At 38.9% G+C, this 23,480-nt stretch overlaps 1 protein-coding gene across 1 annotated transcript in view; it reads left to right on the top strand.

Annotated features, from left to right (window-relative positions):
- Positions 1 to 23,480, top strand: part of LOC150077502 (protein lin-9 homolog) — a 191,490-nt gene that overhangs the window by 37,054 nt on the left and 130,956 nt on the right. Inside the window, exon 6 of the mRNA XM_090385923.1 lies at positions 22,155 to 22,280. Within this exon, the coding sequence (XP_090242049.1) occupies positions 22,155 to 22,280 (126 nt within the window). The remainder of the gene's footprint in view (positions 1 to 22,154; positions 22,281 to 23,480) is intronic.

The raw sequence follows: 23,480 nt of genomic DNA, 5'->3' as shown, positions 1-23,480 counted from the left end.
TTTTTTGTTCTTTCATTGCCATTATTTCTGTTTTCTTGTTAGGTTTTAACATTCTTATTTATTACTAAGTTTTTTGTAGTGTATTTTTCCATAATACTTAATGTTATGTTCTCATACAGCAATGATGGATACAAAAATAAGTTATTACCATCTTAATTTGCATCATAAAGCAGAATCTCAGGTCATCCCTACTAGCCATGTCTGCAGTAAGATGAAAACATCCAAAGTTAATAAATTGGGAATTAGAAGTGGCAACTGATGCAAGACAGTAAGCTTGTAAAGCATCAGCTAAAAAAAAAAAAACTGTACACTTCACCTATCCATACCATCTAAGAATGTCTTGTTCATCCTTGAATTTATTCAAACCACCCACTTCCACGACAACAGATGGAAGTTTGTTCCAACAAACGACCATCCACAGACTGAAGGAAAACTTCCTCACATCTATCCTGCAGCCATCCTTCCTCAACTTGAATTGATGCCTCCTCATGTGTATAATCTCACAAAGAGTAAGTATGCCATCAATATTTAACTTACTCCATCCATTCAAGGCCTTAAACACCTCCATCAGATTGCACTGTAGGTGCCTACACCCGTTCTAGCAGATCTCCAGACCTGTATACTTTACTCAAGATGCAGCCTAACAATGGCCTTTTACAAGGGGATAATCACCTCCTTATCCCTACTAGCAAGGTTTCTGTATATCATTGATGAAACTGCATGAGCTGTCCTGGCAGTCTGTCTACATTGCTCAAAGAATTTCATATCTGACTGCACAATTATCCTGCTGGGATGTTTCATTTTCCACTTCCCTCGGTGTGTAGTATCACATGGTATGCTAATTTGGGATTACTGCTACCCATATGCAGTACCTTATATTTGTCATTGTTAAACTCCATCTGCTGTTTCTCAGGCCATTGACCTAATTTTCTTAGATCCTGTTGTAGTAGCTCACCCTGATTACTGTCATTAACCACCCTGTAAACCTTTGTATCGTTATTATTTTTATTATTATTATTATTATTTTTTTTTTTTTAGTCATATGGTGCAAGGAAGCCTGAGGTTTAAGCTGCACCAGCCAAAAAAAATTCCTGCATTACCCTGAGAGAGAGAGAGAGAGAGAGAGAGAGAGAGAGAAGTAGAAGGGAATCACCAAGAAAGCAAAAAAGAGAAGAATGATGATATCCAGCTTGGGACCCTGGGTTTCCCCATACACACCAGATGTGAGCCCCTGCTGACAGCTTCTTAGCATTAGCATTAGTTGAGGCATATGTTGCAAGAAAGCAAGCTTATACAGCATCAGCCAAAACAAAAGAAAAAAGAAACTTCCCATTTCACCCATCCGATCACTCCAAATGTTTGTTTAGTTCAGCCTTAAATTTATTGAAGCTATCAACTTCCACAACAACAGATGGAAGTCTGTTCCAGCAATCAACTATCCACTGGTTAAAGGCAAACTTCTGCACATCTATTCTACAACTGTCCTTCCTCAATTTTTTTTTAATGAAAACTCCAAACACAAGAGGTGTTAGAACCTATAGTACTTAGTACCATGCTTGGGTTGGAGGTTGAGAAGATGAAAGAAGATATTTGTTGACAGTGGACTTCGACTTCTGTAGACTGTAATTTTCAGGAAATACATATGAAGGAAAGTTGTTCCAGAAAACAGCATTTGAATGAATAAACAAGGAAGATGAAAAGTCGGTTCTGTGAGTTTGAAGTTGGACAGTAAATGGATGTTGGCTGGTGGTGGCACGTGTTCCGATTGTTTTGAAAGAAAGAGCAGGAATTATAGAAGCCAATTCAGAAGAACAGTGCCCATGGAAGTATCTGTAGAAAAGGCATACAGCAGAAACAGTACGTCTATGAGACAGCAAGTGGAGAGACTCTGTTAGAGAGGAGTCATTAATTAACCTAACTGCCCTCTTCTGAATGGAATTGAGAAGCCTGAGAGAGGTTTTGGGGGCACTGCCCCAGATGTGGGAACAATATTCCATGGTAGGGCGGATTTGCGATTTGTACAGAGTGAACAGCTGTTTGGAAGAAAAGTAACGCCGAGAGCGAAAGAGAAAACCAAGTTTTTTAGATGCAGAGGAAGCAATATTTGTAATGTGCTTGTACCAAGAGAGATTAGAAGTCAGGGTAATCCCCAAAAGAGATATATCATTTTGCCTAGAAATCGGAGTGTCACCAAAGATAAGCACAGCAGCAGAAGAATCCTTTTTGCAAGATATAAGACAAGACTGAGTTTTAGAAGGATTGAAATCAACTTAGTTGTCTTTGCCCCACTGGAGAATTACCTGGAGATCAGCATTTAAGGAATTCCTAGTGGATATTCGAGAAGTTGAAGCTGATTGAGCAGGGCAAGGTTTCTCAAACTGGAAAGTGGAATGCAATGTGCTATCGATAGCATTGGATATGTGCTATGGATAGCATTTCTGATCAATGGAAGAAGGTCATTAATATACAAGAGGAAAAGAGTGGAGGAAAGAACTGAACCTTGGGGGACACCAGCATTAGTGGAGAAGTTAGAAGACAGAGATCCATCTACCATCACCCTGAGTGAGTGATCAGAGAGAAAACTGGATAACCAATTACAAAAAACAGTTGGCAAACCATAAGATGGAAGCTTGTTTAGGATGCCCCCTCAGGTTCTTAATCTGAGCAAGTGGAGGTATCCCATCAGCATTGAGCCTGCTCAAACCACTTAAGGCCTTATACACCTCAATCAGATCACCTCGTAGGTCCTTCCTAAAATGAGGCCTCCAGATCTGTATACAGTACACAAGGTGTGGCCTGACCATTACCTTACACAAAGGGATAATCACCTCCTTGTCTCTGCTAGCAAAATTCCTATATATCATTGACAAAACTCCATGACCTACTTTGGTAGCCTGCCTATACTGCTCAGAGAACTTCATATCTGTCTGAACAATAACCCCCCCAGTTCTTTTTCATTCTCCACCTCCTTGAGTGTAGTACCACACAGTTGGTACGTTTCTCTTGGGTTACTGCTAACCATATGGAGTCTCTGCACCTAGCACATACAAAGACATCCTCCTTAGTTAGATCATGTTCTGTTCTAGACAGGTCTGCAAACATTTCACATTTCACACATGGTTTTAGACTGTGATGCGTTGGAGAATCGCCTCCTTCAGTTCTCCCGCGAGCCACAGCACTCTAGCTATTCTGTGAACACTGCTTTGCTGCTCTAGTCTGGGTCATGATTCTGTTAAGTATAATTCAATTAACAGTGAACTTTAATAAGATTAATTGATAATACTATACTAATATAACAGATTTCTAATGCTCATTTCTAATATTCATAACACATTTCTAATGTTCATTTCTAATATTCATAACATATTTCTAATGTTCATCTGCAAACTTAAACATGGAGCCAGATATACCTTCATCATTATCATTAATAAATATTCAAAGCAAAAATATGAACAGAACTGAACCCTGGGGGATTTCACTAATACCATTAGTCCATGAAGAGCAGTGCCCATTGATAACCACTCCCACTCAATCATCCCTATATCCATAGTAGTAACTTATCCCTAATACCACATTGCTTCAGTTTGTACAGCAGTTCTTTTATGTGTAACAGTATCAGAAGCCTTCCTGAAATCCAAGTATATGATATAAAAATTATTTTTGCCATCTAGTTCTTTGGTGACCACATCACAGTATCCAATCAAATTGGTCAGAAAAGATTTCCCCTTAACAAACCCATGCTGTGCCTAAAGTATAATTGTAACTTAATCTAGACAATCCTGTATGAATTCTTTTACCAGTGACTCCATTATTTTTTTCTGGAACAGAAATTAAACTAACAGGTCTATAATTACTCTTGTTACCCTTTGATCCCAGATTTTGACTGGAATTTGGGGTTGGTCACTCACACACTAGCAAGGTTTTGTGGATTTATTGGATGATTGTTTTCCACAGCACCATATTCGGGAGGCAACTAGAGGGAGTAATACTCTTGATCTGATTATCAGTAGTGATTCTTCATGCATTAATAATCTGCAGATAAAGGAACCACTAGGTAGCAGTGATCACAGTGTGCTGAAGTGGGATTTACTCAAAGAGGTAACTACCATCAGGGGTAAAGGGAAGAGTTTTTTTGCTTTCATAAAGGCAACTATGGAGGTCTGAGGCAGTATTTAAATTCTATACGGTGGGACCAACTGATGATGTTACCAACAGCAAATTCAAAATGGGAAACATTCAAAGAATTAATCTTGGAAGCTACTAGGCTTTTCATACCAACTAAGAAATATTGTTCAAGGTTTAGGCCTAAATGGATGTCAGATGAACTAATGAGATACGTGGCAGAGAAGACAAATGCATGGGATACATATAAATTAATGGGTGACACGGAAGCCTATGATAGATATAAGCTGGTCTGTAACCAAGTGACAAAGGAGGTTAGGCAGGCAAAGGCAGATTACGAGAAATCTTTGGTAAAGAATGCAAAGAAAAAGAGCAAAGACTTCTTTACTTATGTAAACTCTAAAGGGGATGAATCAGATTGGTCCACTGGCTATTGATGATTCAGCTGTTGATGATCCTGCTCAGTTAGCTAACAACCTAAATGAGTATTTTGCATCTACATTCACACATCAGGAGTTATTCAGGGAGGAGAATGCCAGAGGTAAATTCAACTCTGACAGTGAGCTAAATGATTTTGTAATAACCGAGAGCAAAGTGGAGGAGAAATTGTTGAAAATAAACAAAAGAATGGCACCTGGCGTGGATGGGATCTCTCCAGTTATATTAAAGGAAGCAGCAAAGGAAGTAAGCAAACCCTTAGCTATAATTATGAGAGCTTCCTTGGACTCACGGGAGGTTCCCATGGACTGGAGATGTGCAAATGCGACCCCAATTCACAAAGGAAGATCTAAGGACGACACGAGTAATTACAGACCTCTTAGTTTAACTTCTGTTGCAGGAAAATTAATGGAGGCACTGGTTAAAGAAGCACCGCAGGATCATCCAGAAAAGACTTCATTTATAGCCCGGACACAGCATGGCTTTGTTAAGGGGAAGTTTGTTTGTTTGTTATTTGGTTTTTAGGAGCATTAGCAACTAAGGCCATATTGCTCCGGGATATGCGGTGGTCATTCCCTGACCTTTCCGCATCCTCCGTATTTGGTGGTGACGGGCTCGAACCCCGGTCTAATCAAGAAGCGTGTTCTACGCACTGCTGCTCCTTCCCACCTGGCTACGGAGGCGCCATTAAGGGGAAGTCATGCCTGACGAATTTGATTGGATAGTATGATGTGGTCACAAAAGAACTGGAGGCAGGGAATAACTTCAATATCATATTTTTGGATATTAGAAAATCTTTTTAAACTGTTGCACATTAGCATTAGTAGAGGCATATGATGCAAGAAAGCAAGCTTATGCAGCATCAGCCAAAAAAAAAAAAAAAAAAAAACCCACTTCCATTTCATCCCTCCGTTCGTTCGAAATACCTGTCCAGGCTATCAACTTCCACAACAAGGGAAGGAAGTCTGTTCCACCAACCAACTACCCGCTGGCTAAAGGCAAATTTCTGCACATCTATGCTACATCTGTCTTTCCTCAATCTGAATTTATGCCCTCTCAGGTGATTATTCTGAGCAAGAGGAAGAATCCCATTGGCATTGGGCATGCTCAAACCATTCAAAGCTTTATACACCTCTATCAGATCACCTCGCCAGTGCCTAGTCACTAGACACTGTAATTTGCAAAACTTAAGCCTTTCTTCGTAAGAGCAACCCCTTTGTCCATTCACTAATCTTGTTGCCCTTCTCTGTACTTGTTCCAGCAGCCCTACATCCTTCTTGAATGAGGCCTCCAGACCTGTATACAGTACTCAAGGTGTGGGTCACTTATACAAGGGAATAATCACCTCCTTATGACAGCATGACAAGACACCATGAGCTACTCTTGCAGCCCGTCTGCACTGCTCAGGGAACTTCATATCTGCCTGCACAATTACCCCTAGGTCCTTTTTGTTCTCTACAACTCAGTGTAGTACCACAGAGTTGATACGTTGCTCTGGGGTTGCTGTTTCCCCATATGTAGTACTTTACATTTGTCAATGTTAAACTTCATTTGACACCTCTCAGCCCACCTGCTCAACCTTTCCAGATCCTGTTGCAGTAGCATAGAGTCAGTAGTGTCCTTAACAACCCTGCCAACCTTTGTATCATCTGCAAACTTGAACATTAACACTAAACCCTGAGGGACTCCACCAATAACATTAGTCCACGATGAGCAGTGTCCATTGATTACCACTCTCTGTCTTCTCCCCCTCAACCATCCCTTTGGCGCCTCCATAGCCACGTGGGCAGGAGCAGCAGTGCGTAGCACACGCTTCTTGATTAGACCGAGGTTCGAGCCCGTGAGCCACCAAAAACGGAGGATGCAGAAAGGTCAGGGAGTGACCACCTCATATCCCCGGAGCAATATGGCCTTAGTTGCTAATGCTTCTAAAAACCAAATAACAACAACAACAACAACCATCCCTTTATCCATAGCAGCAATTTGCCTCCAATGCCACACTTCTCCAATTTGTGCAGCAGTCTTCCATGTGCAACAATATCAAAAGCCTTTCTAAGTTCCAAATATATAATATCAAAGTTATTCCCTGCATCCAGTTCTTTTGTGATTGCATCATAGTATCCAATCAAATTGATCAGGCAAGACTTTCCCTTAACAAAACCATGCTGTGTCCGAGCTATAACTGAAGTCTTGTCTAGGTGATCCTGCAGTGCTTCTTTAACCAGTGCCTCCATTAATTTTCCTGGAACAGAAGTTAAACTCACAGGTCTGTAATTACTTGTAGTATTAGTAGTAGTAGTAGTGGCATGTGATGCAAGAAAGCAAGTGTATGAGCTTATGCAGCATCAGCCAAAAAAAAAAAAAAAAAAAAAATCACACCATTCCCTCCAAATGCCTGTCCAGTTCCTCCTTAAATTAATTAACCTATCAACTTCCACAACGACAGATGGAAGTTTGTTCCAGCAATTAACCATCCGCTGGCTAAAGGCAAATTTCCGCACATCTATTCGATATCTGTCTTTTCTTAATTTGAATTTATGCCCTCTTAGGTTCGTAATCTGAACAAGTGGAAGGATCCCATCAGAATTCAGCGTGCTCAACCCATTCAAGGCCTTATACACCTCAATCAGATCACTGCGCAGGCGCCTAGTCTCCAGCCACTGCAATTTGCAGAACTTAAGCCTCTCTTGGTAAGAGGATCGCTTCATTCCCCTCACCAATCTTGTTGCCCTTCTCTGTACACGCTCAAGTAAATCTACATCCTTCCTAAAATGAGGCCTCCAGACCTGTACGCAGTACTCAAGGCGTGGCTTGACCATTGCCTTATACAGAAGGATAATCACCTCCTTTTCCCTGCTAGCAAAATTCCTATATATCATTGACAAAACCCCATGACCTGCCTTGGCAGCCTGTCTGCATTGTTCAGAAAACTTCATATCTGACTGCACAATTACTCCCAGGTCTTTTTCATTTTCTACCACCTTAAGTGTAGTACCACACAGTTGGTACATTTCTCTGGGGTTACTTCTACCCATATTCAGTACTTTGCATTTGTCAAGGTTGCAGTAGCACACTGCCATTACTGTCATTAACAACCCTGCCAACCTTTGTATCATCTGCAAACTTCGACATTAAGCCTGATATACCTTCATCAATATCATTGATAAATATACAAAACAACAGCGGACCTAACACCGAACCCTGTGGGACTCCACTAATAACATTAGTCCAAGAAGAGCAGCACCCATTGATTACCACCCTCTGTCTTCTCCCACTTAACCATCCTTTTATCCATTGTAGCAGCTTACCCTTAATACCATTCTGCTCCAATTTGTACAATAGTCTTCCATGCGCAACAGTGTCAAAAGCTTTCCTGAAATCCAAATATATGATATCAAAATTATTTTTTGCATCCAGTTCCTTTGTAACCACATCATAATATCCTATCAAATTTATCAGACAAGACTTTCCCTTAACAAATCCATGCTGTGTCTGAATTATTGCTGCAGTCTTGTCTAGATGATCCTGCAATGCATCTTTAACCAGTGACTCCATTATTTTACCCGGAACAGAAGTTAAACTAACTGGTCTGTAATTACTCGTGTCACCCTTCAATCGTATCATATATTTGTGAATTGGGGATACATTTGCACATGACCTCTCCAGTCCGTGGGAACCTCCCCTGAGTCCAAGGATGCTCTCATAATTATGGCTAAGGGTTTGCTTAGTTGCTTTGCCGCTTACTTTAATATAACTGGATAGATCCCATCCACCGCGGGTGCTTTCCTTATGTTTAACTTCAACAATTTCTCCTCCACTTTGCTTTCAGTTATTCCAAAATCATTAAGTATCCTGCTACAATTTGATAACCTTCTGCCATTTTCAAACCTTAATAATTCCTTATGTGTGAATGTAGATGCAAAATACTCATTCAGTTTGTTTGCTATCTGAGCAGGATCATCAACAGTCGAATCATCGATGTCAAGTGGACCAATCAGATTCATTCCCTTCCTTTTAGAGTTTATATAAGTAAAGAAATCCTTGCAGTTTTTCTTAGCATATTTTGCCAAGGATTTCTCGTAATCTGCCTTCGCCTGCCTAACCTCCTTTGTCACCTGATTACAGACTAGCTTATATCTGCCATAGGCTTCTGAGTCGCTTGATAATTTATATGCATCCCATGCATTTTTCTTCTCTGTTACGAGTCTCATTAGTTCATTTGACAACCATTTAGGCCTAAACCTTGAACAATATTTCTTAATAGGTATGAAACTTTGAGTAGCATCCACGATTAATTCCTTGAATGCTTCCCACTTAGAATTTACTGTTGGTAACATCGTCAGTTGATCCCACTGTACAGAAATTAAAAACTGTCGGAGACCACTGTACTCGCCTTTACGGAAGCAAAAACCCTTTCCTTTACCCCTGATGGTAATTAAATCTTTAAGTAAATCCCACGTCAGTACACTGTGATCACTGCCACCTAGTGGTTCTTTAATCTGCAAATTCCTAATACATGAATGATCACTGCTGATAACCAGATCAAGAGTATTACTTTCTCTGGTTGCCTCTCGAACATGCTGCTGCAGAAAACAATCATCCAATAAATCCACAAAAGTCTGACTAGTGTGTGAGTGCCCAACCCACAAGTTCCAGTCAATATCTGGGAAGTTAAAATCCCCCATTATAAGACATTCCGATTTACTAGCCCACTCTATTTCTCTGTACAATTGTTCATTGTACTCATTCGAGTCATTAGGCCTATAACACACTCCTACTCTTATTTTTGCTTTCGCAGTGCTTATGTCACACCAAACTGACTCAACAGTTCACTGTTCATCTTTATCAACTGGATGCACTTCTTTTGATTTTATGTTTTTCTTAATTAACAGCATAACACCTCCTCCCTTTCTATCCTGTGTATCCTTTCTGTACACATTGTACTCCCCAAATTCCAGTTCAGCATTCCTTATATCCGTATGACACCACGTCTCTGCTATCCCAACAATATCCGCCTTTGATGTCTTGACCAACACTTCAAATTCATCAAATTTATTTACTATACTTCTAGCATTGGTATACATGCAAGCATACATGCTCCTCCTCCTATTCTTAGTTACCCTAACACATCCCATATACCCACCTATTTCAGGATGACTGCCATCCGTCCCTGAAACCCCCAACACCCCACGCTCCAGGTCGCTACTTATTCTAATAGAAGTTGTGCAAGAATCACCTTCACCTCTGCCTATGGCTACTGTTAAACCATTAGTCCTTGTATCCCCCCAAGCTATAAGTTTTCCGACCCACCTAAAACTGCCTCAATAGCATCAGCAAATATTCTTGCACCCTTTCTATTTAAGTGTATCCATCCCTATAGAAGCAGTCTCTCCTGTTAACAAGTACAGTCCAGGCTGAAAAAAATTCTACCCCTTGAGCCTTGCACATTCTTTCCAGGGCCGAATTGATTGACAAGGATCTCATCATATACTCCCTTCTATCGTGTCTGGGCAGAATTGCAGACACTTTCAAATTCAACCCTAATTCTCGGCTTTTGTTCAACAGTGACCTGTACTTGTTAAGTAATTCTGCCGGTCTCCTACTCCTAATATCATTAGTGCCAACGTGTACAACTATATCACCTTTTGTGCCCTTAAAAGATGATATCCGCTCTGCAACGTCATCAACCTTTGCCCCTGGCAGACATACCCTGGTCCTGTTCCACCTATCCTTTTTACAAAGCATGTTTCCCGTTTCCCTGACAATAGAGTCACCAACAACTACCAGTTCCTGTGGGACCAGCGCATTCTGCCTTGGGGGTTGCCGCTGTGTTGCATGATGACCAAGTGCAAGCTCTGGCGTTGATGTGGGCAGCTGAGAGCCCGATGGGCCCCTCAATTTAGATCTTTCGAGGGCATCCACCCTGTCCCTCAAACTCTCATATATGCCCATAACAACGCTGAGTTGTCGCCTGATTTCCTTACACTCCTTACATCGCGCACACACAAGGTAAGGAAATCAGGCGACAACTCAGCGTTGTTATGGGCCTATATGGTGCAGATACGTTGATGACATCTTCACCTTCATCCCACGTGGCTCTGAAACAACATTGTTAGAATATCTCAATTCCCTGTCTGTGTTCATCCAGTTCACTCTAGAGTTAGAAGTAGACGGATCTCTCCCATTCCTGGACGTCCTAGTAAAACGCGTGGGCCCACATCTAGAAACCTCAGTATACCGTAAGCCTATGTGGTGCGGACAGTTCACAAACTACAGATTTGGCCGTGCTCCTAGTCATCTCAACAGCACTGCCCGCACTCTATTCTCCAGGGCTTGGAGCCATACCAGTACAGATGAAGCTAGGCACAACGAGATTTCTAAAGTGAGGACAGACTTGATCAATTGTGGCTACCCAACACACACATATTAGACAAGTGCTTACTGCAAGCACAGGAGCTCACAGTCCACCCGAGACCACCAACTCAGGACAATGTACCTACCGCCTACTATCCAGGCATGTCAGGCCGGATCTCAAAAATCCTCAGAGAATACCGCATAAAATGCGTGCAGTTGCCTGGCAGAAACTTACATTCTCTAGTTTCCAATGTAAAGACCCCGGTCACCCCTCTCTTATGCAGCAGTGTAATATACCGTATAGCCTGCAAAGATTGTGACAGCTGCTACATAGGAGAGACTTCAAGATGTCTTCAAGACCGCCTTGCAGAACACGACAGAGCAATTCGCCTTGCTGAGACCGACCAGTCCGCAATCGCGGAACACTTCTGGTCCACCCACCATGACCTCAATCCCATGCAGGACTATGAAATAATTGACCACTCCCAACACTTTTGCCACTGCCTCTGGTTAGAGTCACTCAGTATATTGTGTAATTCGAGAGCCATGAACCGCTGCAAAGGCATGAGACTACACCCCATCTTAGAGACAACCGGTTTAGGTTTAGACAAGCGCTGGAGAAAAACTATGCACGTCCATGCAGCAACAATAAACACCGGTTTAATGATTGGATGGCCTACCTCGTGCCCTTGCACACCTCACTGCATGCACAACTGTGTCCATTAGAATAATTTTATCTCTAAAGTTTCCATTTTCTGTTGAAGAAGAGGCACGATTTGTCTCCAAAGCTACAGTATCTGTTTGTAATTAAAGATATTCAGTATCTATTTATATTAAAGATATTATTTTACTGGCTAAACAAACACCTAATCATCATTTATATGGATTCCAGTACAACAGGCCCATTTATCCTGGAAAAAGTAATTAATGAATAGGAAACAAACAAATCATTAAGGAAATGCAGCATGAAAGAATACACAGCTGTCTAGACTCCCTGATTGAAGAATGCAATGAAAAGTTTGCTGATTTTGAGAAACATGATCTCACACTGAAACCAGCTTTTCACCACACCTGAATGATGTCTCCAAAGCACCTGATGACTTACTGATGGAATTAATTGAGCTCTCAGAAGATAATATTCTGAAGTCTCTATTTGATGCGAAGAAGAATCCTCTTTAAATATGGAAAAATGCTGTTGAATACCCATGTCTGTGTCGACATGCTCGTCGAATGCTATCTTGTTTTGGCAAAACCTACTGTTGTGAATCAACATTTTCATATATCACACAAATTAAAACAAACTTGAGATCTCAGAGGACGGATATTCACTTGAAGAACCAATTAAAATTGCACTCAACAATGTTTGAACCAAATATCAAACTACTATCTGGCATTAAGTAGTCATAAAAAAGTCATTAAATGGTCTGTTGTCTAAATTCGTCCATTTTTAGTTTTGTTATGAATCCTGAAAACGGAGGCCTCTTTCAATTTGTTATCATCTTTGCTAAACAAATAAATAAATGTCTTTGTTAATTTTTTTGTTTAAATTCCTCATACAATAACAGGCTGTAATTAAAATTGTAAATATGCCTACAAAAATATAATTTTTATATTTAATTCTCAGCATGCAGCCTAATAGTATCTTGGTTAAATAAAATTTGGCCTTCCTATGTAAAAAGGTTCCCCACCCCTGGATTAGTGCCTCTCACTAGTCTGGTCTCTCTTCTCTGATCCCTCTGTAGAAGCTGTACGTCTCTTTCTTATGTATCTTCTGTCTCTCTCTCTCTCCCCCCTCCCTCCTTCCCTTTCCCCTATCTTTTAGCCAGCCTCTGTCAAATAAAGGACTTTACCAGTAATCCCAATTGCTCTAGTTTATATAATACCCTTTCATGTTGAAGCTGTGGTAAATAATGTTGTAATTATTTTTTTGACTTCATCATAATAACTAACAAAATTCATAGGCATGCTTTCCCCTTTGTGAATGATCCATTAAGGATATCATTCCTATGAAAGTGGTCCTGTATCATATCCTTTATTATTTTAAGTCAATAAAGTTTAAATTATAGTTGTTTAAAGGTATTCTAAAACAATACTTAAGAGAACCCCTAGCATGATTATATGAATTCAAAGTACAGTCTGTCCTCGTATAGCACGATAGTTGTGTTCCTAGAAACCCTCGTGCAATGCAAAATCGTGCAATATAAACAACAGGCCCTATGGGAAAAGTGGGGTTAGGTGCCGACCACCCAAGATTGAACACACATTTGGAACCAAAATATTACCAAACACAATAAATAATCGGGTAATTTTAATCGTTATAAAATACTTACGTATTTTATAACGATTAAAATACGTAATAAAAAATATAATATATATTTTTTATTATAATATAATAATAAATATTTTTTATTATTTATTATATTATAATAAAGTATTTTTAGTATTTTTTAATGCTGAAAAAGTATTTTATTCGTAAAAAATTTATTATATTAAATAAAATAGTCGTAATAAAATACTTACGTATTTTATAATACGTAAGTATAAATTATAATGCGTAAGTCGTAATAAAATGCTTACGTATTTTATTACGACTATTACGTAATAAAATATTGCTACTGCTTTTGCTTCTATCGTAAGCAAACTTGTTTTTTTGTTTGATTTTCTATCCAAACAGATGACAGCCATTCCATCTCTTCCAATTCTTTGTGTCTTAATCTAATGGATTTTAATTACACTTTGAGTTGTTCCTGCTATGAAAGTTGTTTTTATTTTCTCTGCATTCTTTGTAATTCTTGGCGTTGCCTCATTTAGGTCTGTATCACGTTCAATATCACATGGTCTTTCATTTCGCTCAAGGCGTTTCACAATTTCATATTTTTTTCTCTATCGACATAGGCGGACTGGCCATAAGCCTTACCCGGGAAATCCCGGTGGGCCGGAGGCCAATGTGATTTTGGCCATAAACCGTAGTATGAGGCCACTATAAATTTTCCCGGGTAAGAATTTTTGATCCAGTCCGCCTCTGTTTATCGATATTGCTTTTCTTTTTCTCTCTGAATCTGCAGTGTCTTCACTAGGACGCTTCCTTTTCACACCTTTTAAATAGTATTTTACTAATTTTTAGGGAATAAAGCACAATTACAAAACGAGGATGCACGCTTGATACACATAAACAAAGCTGCATGCGTGTATAAACTGAATAAACAACACCGTAAAGGCAGAGTTAGGCTATTAACACCTCACATTTTACTAAAGCAGATTTCTGGGGGTTACTACCATAAAACAGTAAAAACAATTTCCAGTTGCGTTTCTTCTAGTGGAATCTGTAATAAACTGGTAGTAAACTCGATCTAATTGCATTTGCGATTATATCGATAGCTGGAATTGTGTTGGTTTTTACGTTATTATGGTGAAATGTGTTTCCCCTTCACTGATATAAAACACATAAATACATTTTCAGAATCTTCTTCATTCCTATCGTGTTGCGTTCAGTTGGGGTGATTCCACGTTCGACTGCAATTTCTTGTAAACACAAAGGGGAATCGTGCATAAGCGAATTCGGTTTGTTTATATAAGATAACGTTCCCCTATTTATAAATCATGTATGATTGAATTCGTGTAATGTAAACACGTGTTATACGAGGACCGACTGTAGGTGGATACACAGTGTGTATATGTGCATTCATCTGTGTAATAGTTTGAATTGTTTTTCTCGTAATAGACTTTTTTATATATATACCAATCATTAAATTGCCCAACTAATTGACATAAGTGACAATAATATTCTTCCTTACCAAAATATTAGAGAAGCAGACATCCTGATTAGCAAGTGCCTCCTGTTGAATTTAAATAGAATACCACTTAGTAATTATGGAGATGAACTTATCTATTAATACACAACTGTGGGGTGGAATTCAAATGGTATCAGCAAGTTTGCAAAAGATATGCTTATCAGTGCTTTTATAGTGCGAGGCATCCCTAAGTGAAACAGCAAAGATAACATTTGTATATGTGCAAACTGTATCAAGGATCTATAATCAGTTAATACTGACAAGAAAAATCCATAGTAATAGGTACACAGCATGCTGGAAGAAACTATTACAAGGAGTTTCCTTTGATTGGGAACAACATCTGAGATTACTGTGATTTGAAAGACTCTTACATCAGAGGCAGGAGAAGAAGAATTTGAAAGACAGCACTGCTAAAATTATGAACATCTTCATAAAGTGCTGAATAGGAAGTACACATAAATATTCTCTGTAAAGTGCTCCTCAATAAGGATTTTTGGCAGTGCTGTAGTTGTAAAATTAGCAGAAGGTATACTCTATGAATGTTACAAAAAGCAGAGAGCATACTGTGGATATTAATCGAATTCCAGAGGGTATACGGCAAATACCTTTATACACCGTATTTCAGTCTTTCAAAAACCAGAAGGTATACGCACTATTCACCTTAAAAAATCCAGAGGGTATACGGTGTATACCCTCCACCACAGCCCTGGTTTTGGATCTTCAGAGCTTTGTTTTGAAAGACCCTTTGTTTGGGTCTTTCATCATGGTGAAATCCAATATTCATTTGTATTGGGATCACAGGCAGCAACAGAGATCATTGATCATTACACCAGCAAAAATATGTAATCAGGGACAAACAAATTTTGTCTCACAGTCTTTATCATATGGGAATTGGAGAAATTACAGTAAGCAATATATTGAGAGTGTCATAACTGGTTCTTGAGGTTTGTCTCAGATGTTCTTCTAGGTATTACAGATTAGGGCTTACTACCTGCAAGTTAGCATGAATTGTTGAGGAGGCTTCCATCCTGCAGTGGATTGATAATGGCTGCAGTTGACCTTTTTTTTTTTTTTTTTTTTAACCTGTGAGTTTAAAATACTGATGGAACTGATATTCAGGCTACTTGTGAGTCCAGTTGTTTTGCAACAACCAAAAGCAGGTCCTTGAATGCACCTTTATGATAGTGGGACTGTTAGTAATCCTGGGAATGCCCTTGTGTACAAGGCCTGAAACATAGTAGACCAGATGTGAATTTCAAGGTGCAGACATCACACAAAGGAATGCCACCCCTCTGTGTCACTAGGCAAGATGAGGTGGTAGATCACTCACATCATTCAGTGCAATAATACCACTTTCTTTATTGCTTAAAGTAGTAAAACCCCATGTTTAGTGTGTGGAGCAAAACTCCAGCAACAATCATCTCTTCCATCATGCATTATACAAGTGATTTCTTTTGAAGATATGATGGGCATCATGGCAAAGTCAATATTCCTTACATTTCAAGAGTACAACTTTGAAATGGTTTTTGCAGACTAACTGCTAAATAGCGCAACAGACCAAACCTATTGTTAACTCTCTAGGAGACATACATATCAACTGGTGTATAATCTCATTGCCTCCACTCTGCCAGTTAGTGACTGCAGGGAGTCTGAGTAGTGTGTATGTGGGAGATATTGTGGAGGCCACCTCATGTCAAGGAGCTGAGTATATTCTTGTTGTGTGTGTGCACGCATGTCATATCCAAACAAGGTGGGCAAGTAAAAGTAGTTTGGCAAGCATGTATGAATTAATTCATATATGTTTGTCCAGCTAATTTTACTTTACCTGCCGAATGTATGACAAATAGTCAAATGAATAGAACAAACTTACTAGAAATGTATACCGCCAAAAAACTTACTCATTTGTTTCACCAATATACATGGTATCATTTCCAATCTCACTGATGTCCATTTTTACCTACAATCTGCTAAACACTAGTCATCTCAGCTGCCTTAATTATTCAATCTATGATTCTTTTTACTAAAGAAATGATACTTGTGCACAGGTTTGCTCTGATATTCTTTGTCAGAGACTTCCTAATTTAGAATCTCCACTTTTTGATCTCCTTTGGCTAAAAATATCTCTACACCATTCTTTAAATTCATCTGTTGCCTCTATCATTCTCTCAGCTTCGAGGGGCTTGAATAACATTGGTCCACTTGATGTTGATAGTTTAACCGTTGATGATCCTGCTCAGTTTGCTGACAAACTGAATAGTTATTTTGCATCAACATTCACAATTGAGGAGTTCTTTAGGGAAGGGAATTGCAGAAGTTCATCAGAATCTAACAGAAAGCTAAATGACTTTGTGATACTGAGAGGAAAATGGAAGGGATATTGTTGGAGCTTAACATAAAAAAGATACCAGGGGTGGATGGTACTGTCCAATTATTTTAAGGGTGTCACCAAAAGAGATAAGCAAACCATTGCCCATTATTATGACAGCATCTTTTGATTCAGAAGGGTCCCTATGGACTGGAGATATGCAAATGTATCCCCAATTCACAAAGGATGATCAAACGGTGACATAGTAATTACAGGCCTGTTAGCTTAACTTCTGTTGCAGGGAGAATTATAGTCTCTGGTTAAAGAAGTAATGCAGTATCATCTAGACAGGAATGCACATATATTGCAGTCACAGCATGGATATCTTAAGGGGAGATTTTGTTTGATTAATGTACTTGGATATTATGATTCAAGTAACAAAGGAACTGGATGCAAAAAATAATTTTGATATCATATATTTTGATTTCAGGAAAGCTTTTGATACTGTTGCATATAAAAGATTGCTGTACAAGTTGGAGTAGTGTGGCACTAAGTGCAAGTTACTGCTCTGGATAAAGGAATGGTAGAGTGGGAGAAGACGGAGAATAGCTATTAATGGACCACTCTTCATGGACTATTATTAATGGAGTCCTCCAGAATTCAGTGCTGGGCTCATTGTTGTTTTCTATATTTACTGATGAATGTATATCAGGCTTATTGTCTAAGTCTAAGTTTGCAAATAGTAATAATAGTAATAGAGGCATGTGATTAGAAAGCAAGCGTATAAGCTTATGTAGTATCAGCCAAAAAAAAAAAAAAAAAAAAAAAAACCAATTTAACACAACCATTCCCTCTAAACGTTTTTCCAGTCTCTTTGAATTTATTTAAGCTATCAACTTCCACAACAACAGATGGAAGTTTGTTCCAGCAATCAAATACCCGCTGGCTAAAGGCAAATTTCTGCACAATCTATTCTACAACTGTCTTTCCTCAATTTGAATTTATGTCCCCTCAGGTTCGTAATCTGAGTAAGAGGAAGGATCCCATTAGAATTCAGCATGCTCAACCCATTCAAGGCTCTATACACCTCAATCAGATCATCTTGCAGGTGTGTTGTCTCCAGCCACTGCAATTTGCAGAACTTCAGCCTTTCTTGGTAAGAGAACCCCTTTGTTCCCCTCACCAATCTTGTTTTCCTTCTCTGTACATGCTCAAGCAACTCTACATCCTTCTACATTGGATCACAATTTGGTGATGGTCTCTTCTCCACTGAAACCTCATTGTTTGGCATTACAGGAATGTGAATTGGGATAGCTGCATGATTTCTGTTCTGATTCCAGTATTTGCTCAGATCATGGCAGTGATATTATTCTTTATTCTGCATTCCACCCTAAAATCTCATCTTTTTTTCTAAACCTTGGTTTTTCAATAAGGTTGTTGAAGATAATGTAGCATATTGCAGTTGGCCTGTATCAAAATCTCCAGCTTCATTTTTTGTCCACACTATAGTTCACAATAATTTTAAAACAATTATTAATCAATTCACACTTGATTTTAATTGGCTAAGCATGGAGAGCTTCTTGTTCAAATGGTAATTGAGCATTTTGTTCTCTTGCCAGAGCTATCGGCCACAACTTCTGTCCTCTCACTCTGTTACAGCCTGATGGTTCTATTGCCTCCTCAGCTAAAGATAAATTCAACTTGCTAACATTCTACTTTTTTTCCAGCTCTGGTATCACTGATCTTGCTAAACCACATCCTACCTAAGTAGTCTTCCAACATATGAATTTTAGAAGAATTCTGAAGTCTTGATGCCAAGAAAGCCCTAAGCCCTAGTGGCATTTCTCCACTTGTTTTCCAAATCAGTACTCCTGAGCTTTCACCTGTTCAGTGTCACTTTTTACAATTTCTTATTCTGGTATTTTTCCCCTCTGCTTGGAAATCTACTCATATCCAGTCAGTTTCTATAAAGTGTGACAGACACCCCCCCCCCTCACCCAATTATCGATCCATTGCACTTATCTCTACTTTCCAAAGTAATGGAGGACTCCATCATCCACCAACCCTTAAACTGTGTCGAAATCTTTCGTCTGATTGATGATGCCCCTATGGATTCTGTCAATGTCCATCCACTGGTGATATATTGGCCTATGTTACCCATCTTTGAACAAATTTGATGGAAAAGTTTGGAGAAACTCCAGTAGTTGCTTTTGACTTTTTTTAGGCTCTTGATTAAGGTTTCCATGAATGTTTTCTAAATAAGCTTCCATCTTATGGATTGCCAACTGTTTTTTGCAATAGGTTACCCAGTTTTCTCTAACCACTCACAGCAAATGATGGTAGACGGGTGTCTTCTCATTTTTCTAATGCTGGTGTTCTTCAAGGTTCAGTCCTTTCTTTTGCTCTTTTCTTGTATAATGTCCATTGGCAGGAAATTGTATTCATAGTGTTGCTGATGACAGCCAATACATTGCACCTTTGAGTTTGAGAAACCCTGCCCTGCTCAAACAGCCTTAACTTCTCAAATATCTACCACCAATTCCTTAATTGCTGATCTCCGGGTAATTTTCCAGTGGGGGACAAAGAGAGCTCAGCTTCAGTCCTTCTGAAACTCAGCCCAGCCTTATTTCTTACAAAACAGAATCTACTGCTTCTAGGCTCATCTTTGATGACACTCAGATTGCTAAACAAGATCACGTATCTTTATTAGGGATTACCCTGACTTGTAATCTCTTGTCATAAGTACATCACAAATATTGCTTACTCTATTTATTTCGATACTGTTGCACATTTCATCTAAGAATGAAAAATAAAACTGGGTTTATTTTTCATTCTTAGTCTTTTCTTCTACACAGTTGCTCACTCTGTGCAAATCTGAAATCCACCGTACCATGGAATATTGTTCTCACATCTGGGGTGGTGTCTTCAAAGCCTATCAGAAGCTTCTAAATGCCATTCAGAAGAGGGCAGTCAGGTTAATTAATTGTTTATCTCTTACAGTGTCCTCCACTCTGTCTCATAGTTGTCCAGTTTCTGTCTCATTCATTTTCTATAGGTACTTCCTACTGTTTATTTGAATTGGTAACAGTAATTTCCCCACTCTTTTCTGAAATCTTCATTACTCCTGGCCATGTTGCCATGATGAGTATTATTGTTCCTAGTACTTGTACTGTACTTAGCAGAAATAAAGATAAAGAATAACAATAAGTATATATCCAGTAAAAATATTTTAATTATAGATAACTACATTGGAGCTTTCGAGACAATCACGTCTCTTTATCAACAAATTTGAAATTATCGTATACGGCTATGCATGCAGTGAGGCGAGTGAAGGCACGTTATTCATTAAATTGGTATCTATTGTTGCTGCATGGACATGCGCTGTATTACTCCAGCGTTTGTCGAGGCATAAAATGGTTGTCTCCAGGATGGGATGCAATCTCATGCCTTTGCAGCGGTTCATGGTTCTCGGGTTGCTCAATATATTTAGTGACTCTAACCAAAGGCGGTGGCGAAAGTGCCTGGAGTGGTCTATTATCTTATAGTCCTGTTTGGGATTGAGGTTGTGGTGGGTAGCCCAGAAGTGCTCTGCAATTGCGGATTGATCGGTCTCAGCAAAGCAGATTGCTCTGTCATGTTCGGTAAGGCAGTCTTGAAGACGTCTTAATGTCTCTGCTATGTAGCATCTGTCACAGTCTCTGAAGGTTTTGCGGTATATTACACTGCTGTGTAAGAGAGATGTGATAGGGGTCTTCACACTGAAGACTAGAGAACGTAGGCTTCTGCCGGGCAACTATATGCATTTTATGCGGTATTCTCTGAGGATTTTTGAGATACGCCTGGATAGTAGGGAATGTAGGCGGTAGGTAAATTGTCCTGGTTCGGGGGTCTCGGGTGGACTGTGAGCTCCTGTGCTTGTAATAGGCACCTGTCTAGCACGTGTGTTGGGTAGCCAATTACAAGCACAGGAGCTCACAGTCCACCCGAGACCCCCGAACTAGGACACTTTACCTACCGCCTACATTCCCTACTATCCAAGCGTATCGGGGTGGATCTCAAAAATCCTCAGAGAATACCGTATTTTATGCAGTATTCACTGAGGATTTTTCTCTCGGTATTCTCTATCAAGACATCTTCAAGTCTGCCTTACTGAACATGACAAAGCAATCCGCCTTGCTGAGACCGACCAATCTGCAATCGCAGAGCACTTCTGGGCTACCACTCCACTCCAGGCACTTTCGCCACTGCCTTTGGTTAGAGTCACTCAATATATTGAGCAACCCGAGAACCATGAACCACTGCAAAGGCATGAGATTGCACCCCATCCTGGAGACAACAATTTTATGCCACGACAAACGCTGGAGTAATACAGCGCATGTCCATGCAGCAACAATAGATACCAATTTAACGAATAACGCGCCCTCACTCGCCTCACTGCACGCATAACTGTATACGTTAATTTCAAATTTGTTGATAAAGAGACATGATTTTCTCATAAGCTCCGATGTAGTTATCTATAATTAAAATATTTTTACTGGATATATACTTATTGTTATTCTTTAATCATGGACACCAGTACTCCAGGCCCATTTGTCTTAAGAAATAAAGATATTTAATTAATTATCCATTTTACTTCTGTTTCTGGAACTACTTTCTTCGCTTGTATTTCTCAAAAATTACAATCAACAGAAATTCATCTAATGTCAACAAGTATTATATGTCTTCTCAGCTTTTAACTGATCCATACTTAGCATTATAGTATCTAATAACTTTTGTGTTTGGGATTTTCATTTTAAAAAAAATCATTTCTGTCTTTTCATCTGACAGTGATGTTTTGAAGTAAGCGAGCAATGTTTCTATTGCACGGTATTGACAGAACCATCCAGGATGAATCTGTCAAGTACTGAGGATTCTCTACAAGCGATGACCAATATTCACACATATTCATCCACAAATATTCACAAGAATAAATGTCCCAGTTATTAGTTACTGGCATCACTGCTAAAGGTGGACCAACTTACTAATTAACTGAATTATATAATATTTTTTAAGGTAGTTTAACTTAAAATAATATCCTGTAATGTAGTTTCAATTTTCAAAATTATGAAATTTAAAATTCCTTTCCAATATTTATTTTTCACTAGACCTCTATTTTTGGGTGATAATGATTTCTGTATATGCCTTCGAGAATCATTTCCATACTTAAAGACATATAAGCTTCCTCGTGCACATTGGTGCAAAATTAGAAGACTTATGGGAAAACCACGGAGGTAAGCTGATTTAGATTACTTATTTCAAGTGTATTAATTTCTGTACAGTTTTATTTCTGTTTTCAGGAAAACACAAATGATTACTAAGAAACAGACTTTTCCAAAGTGTAGCCAGTGTATATCACATTTACCACATTAAGCATTATCAACAGTTTTAGGCTTAATGGTCTGCTTGTGATACAGTGCAGCATGTTGAACTAGCTACTTATGATTGTAAATAGAAATAATATAATTTTGTGACCATATTGGATATAATCATGCTTCCATTAGACTTTTTCTTTCTAACATCACACTCATGTGACCACAGTATAATTGCAACTACAGCCAGCAGTTGTGTTAACTTGTTCTTGAAAACCAATTGCTTCACTCAACCATCATAATGCATATATATGAAACTGCAGCTGTACTTGTCTGGTTATTGCAACCAGGAATATTTAAAGTTTTCACAGTATTAAAAAATATTTATTTGATAAGAAATAATGCCCAAAACTTTAATAAAAGATGAGATGGCTAGTGACAAAGATGAGGTATTATTATATTTTAAAAGGCTATTGAGTGTGTCTGTCTCTCTTAAAAATACCAGTTCTTATTACTGGTCAGTATACTCCACACATTAACTAAAATGCACTCACGTGTTGTCGAGTATTTTATAACAGCCAGCAATGTTGTCCAATATTTGAAAAGCAAGCTACTCTAATAACAATAAACCAAATCTATTTCATCAGATAACAGAGTTCAATATGCAAGAAAATGAACAAAGCATTAGATTTCACAGCAAAAAAAAAAAAAAAAAAGAGATAAATTATAAGCCCAAAGTCTTTATAAGTACAGTCCATTAAGGAACAATCAAGAAATCTGAATTTTTGCAGTCAAGGTGAGGTAAATATATTTTAGTTCATTAGCACCTTGACATAATTGTTGATAATTACGGCAAAAAGTGCTTCCCCACCTTCCAAAACACCAACCACGTACTCCAGTCCTACAATAGCATTAGCATTAGTAGAGGCATTTGATGCAAGAAAGCAAGCTTATGCAGCATCAGCCAAAAAAAAAAAAAAAAAAAAAAAACCACTTCCACTTCACCCCTCTGTTCGTTCAAAATACCTGTCCAGCTGAGCCTTAAACTTATTTAGGCTATCAACCTCCACCACAAGGGATGGAAGTCTGTTCCACCAACCAACCACCCGCTGGCTAAAGGCA

The sequence above is a fragment of the Mastigoproctus giganteus genome, chromosome 12 (assembly GCF_048544385.1).
Source record: "Mastigoproctus giganteus isolate SK-2022 chromosome 12, ASM4854438v1, whole genome shotgun sequence".
Taxonomy (NCBI): domain Eukaryota; kingdom Metazoa; phylum Arthropoda; class Arachnida; order Uropygi; family Thelyphonidae; genus Mastigoproctus; species Mastigoproctus giganteus.
Note: the sequence above shows the minus strand (reverse complement) of the source record. Positions and strands in the feature narration are given on the sequence as shown.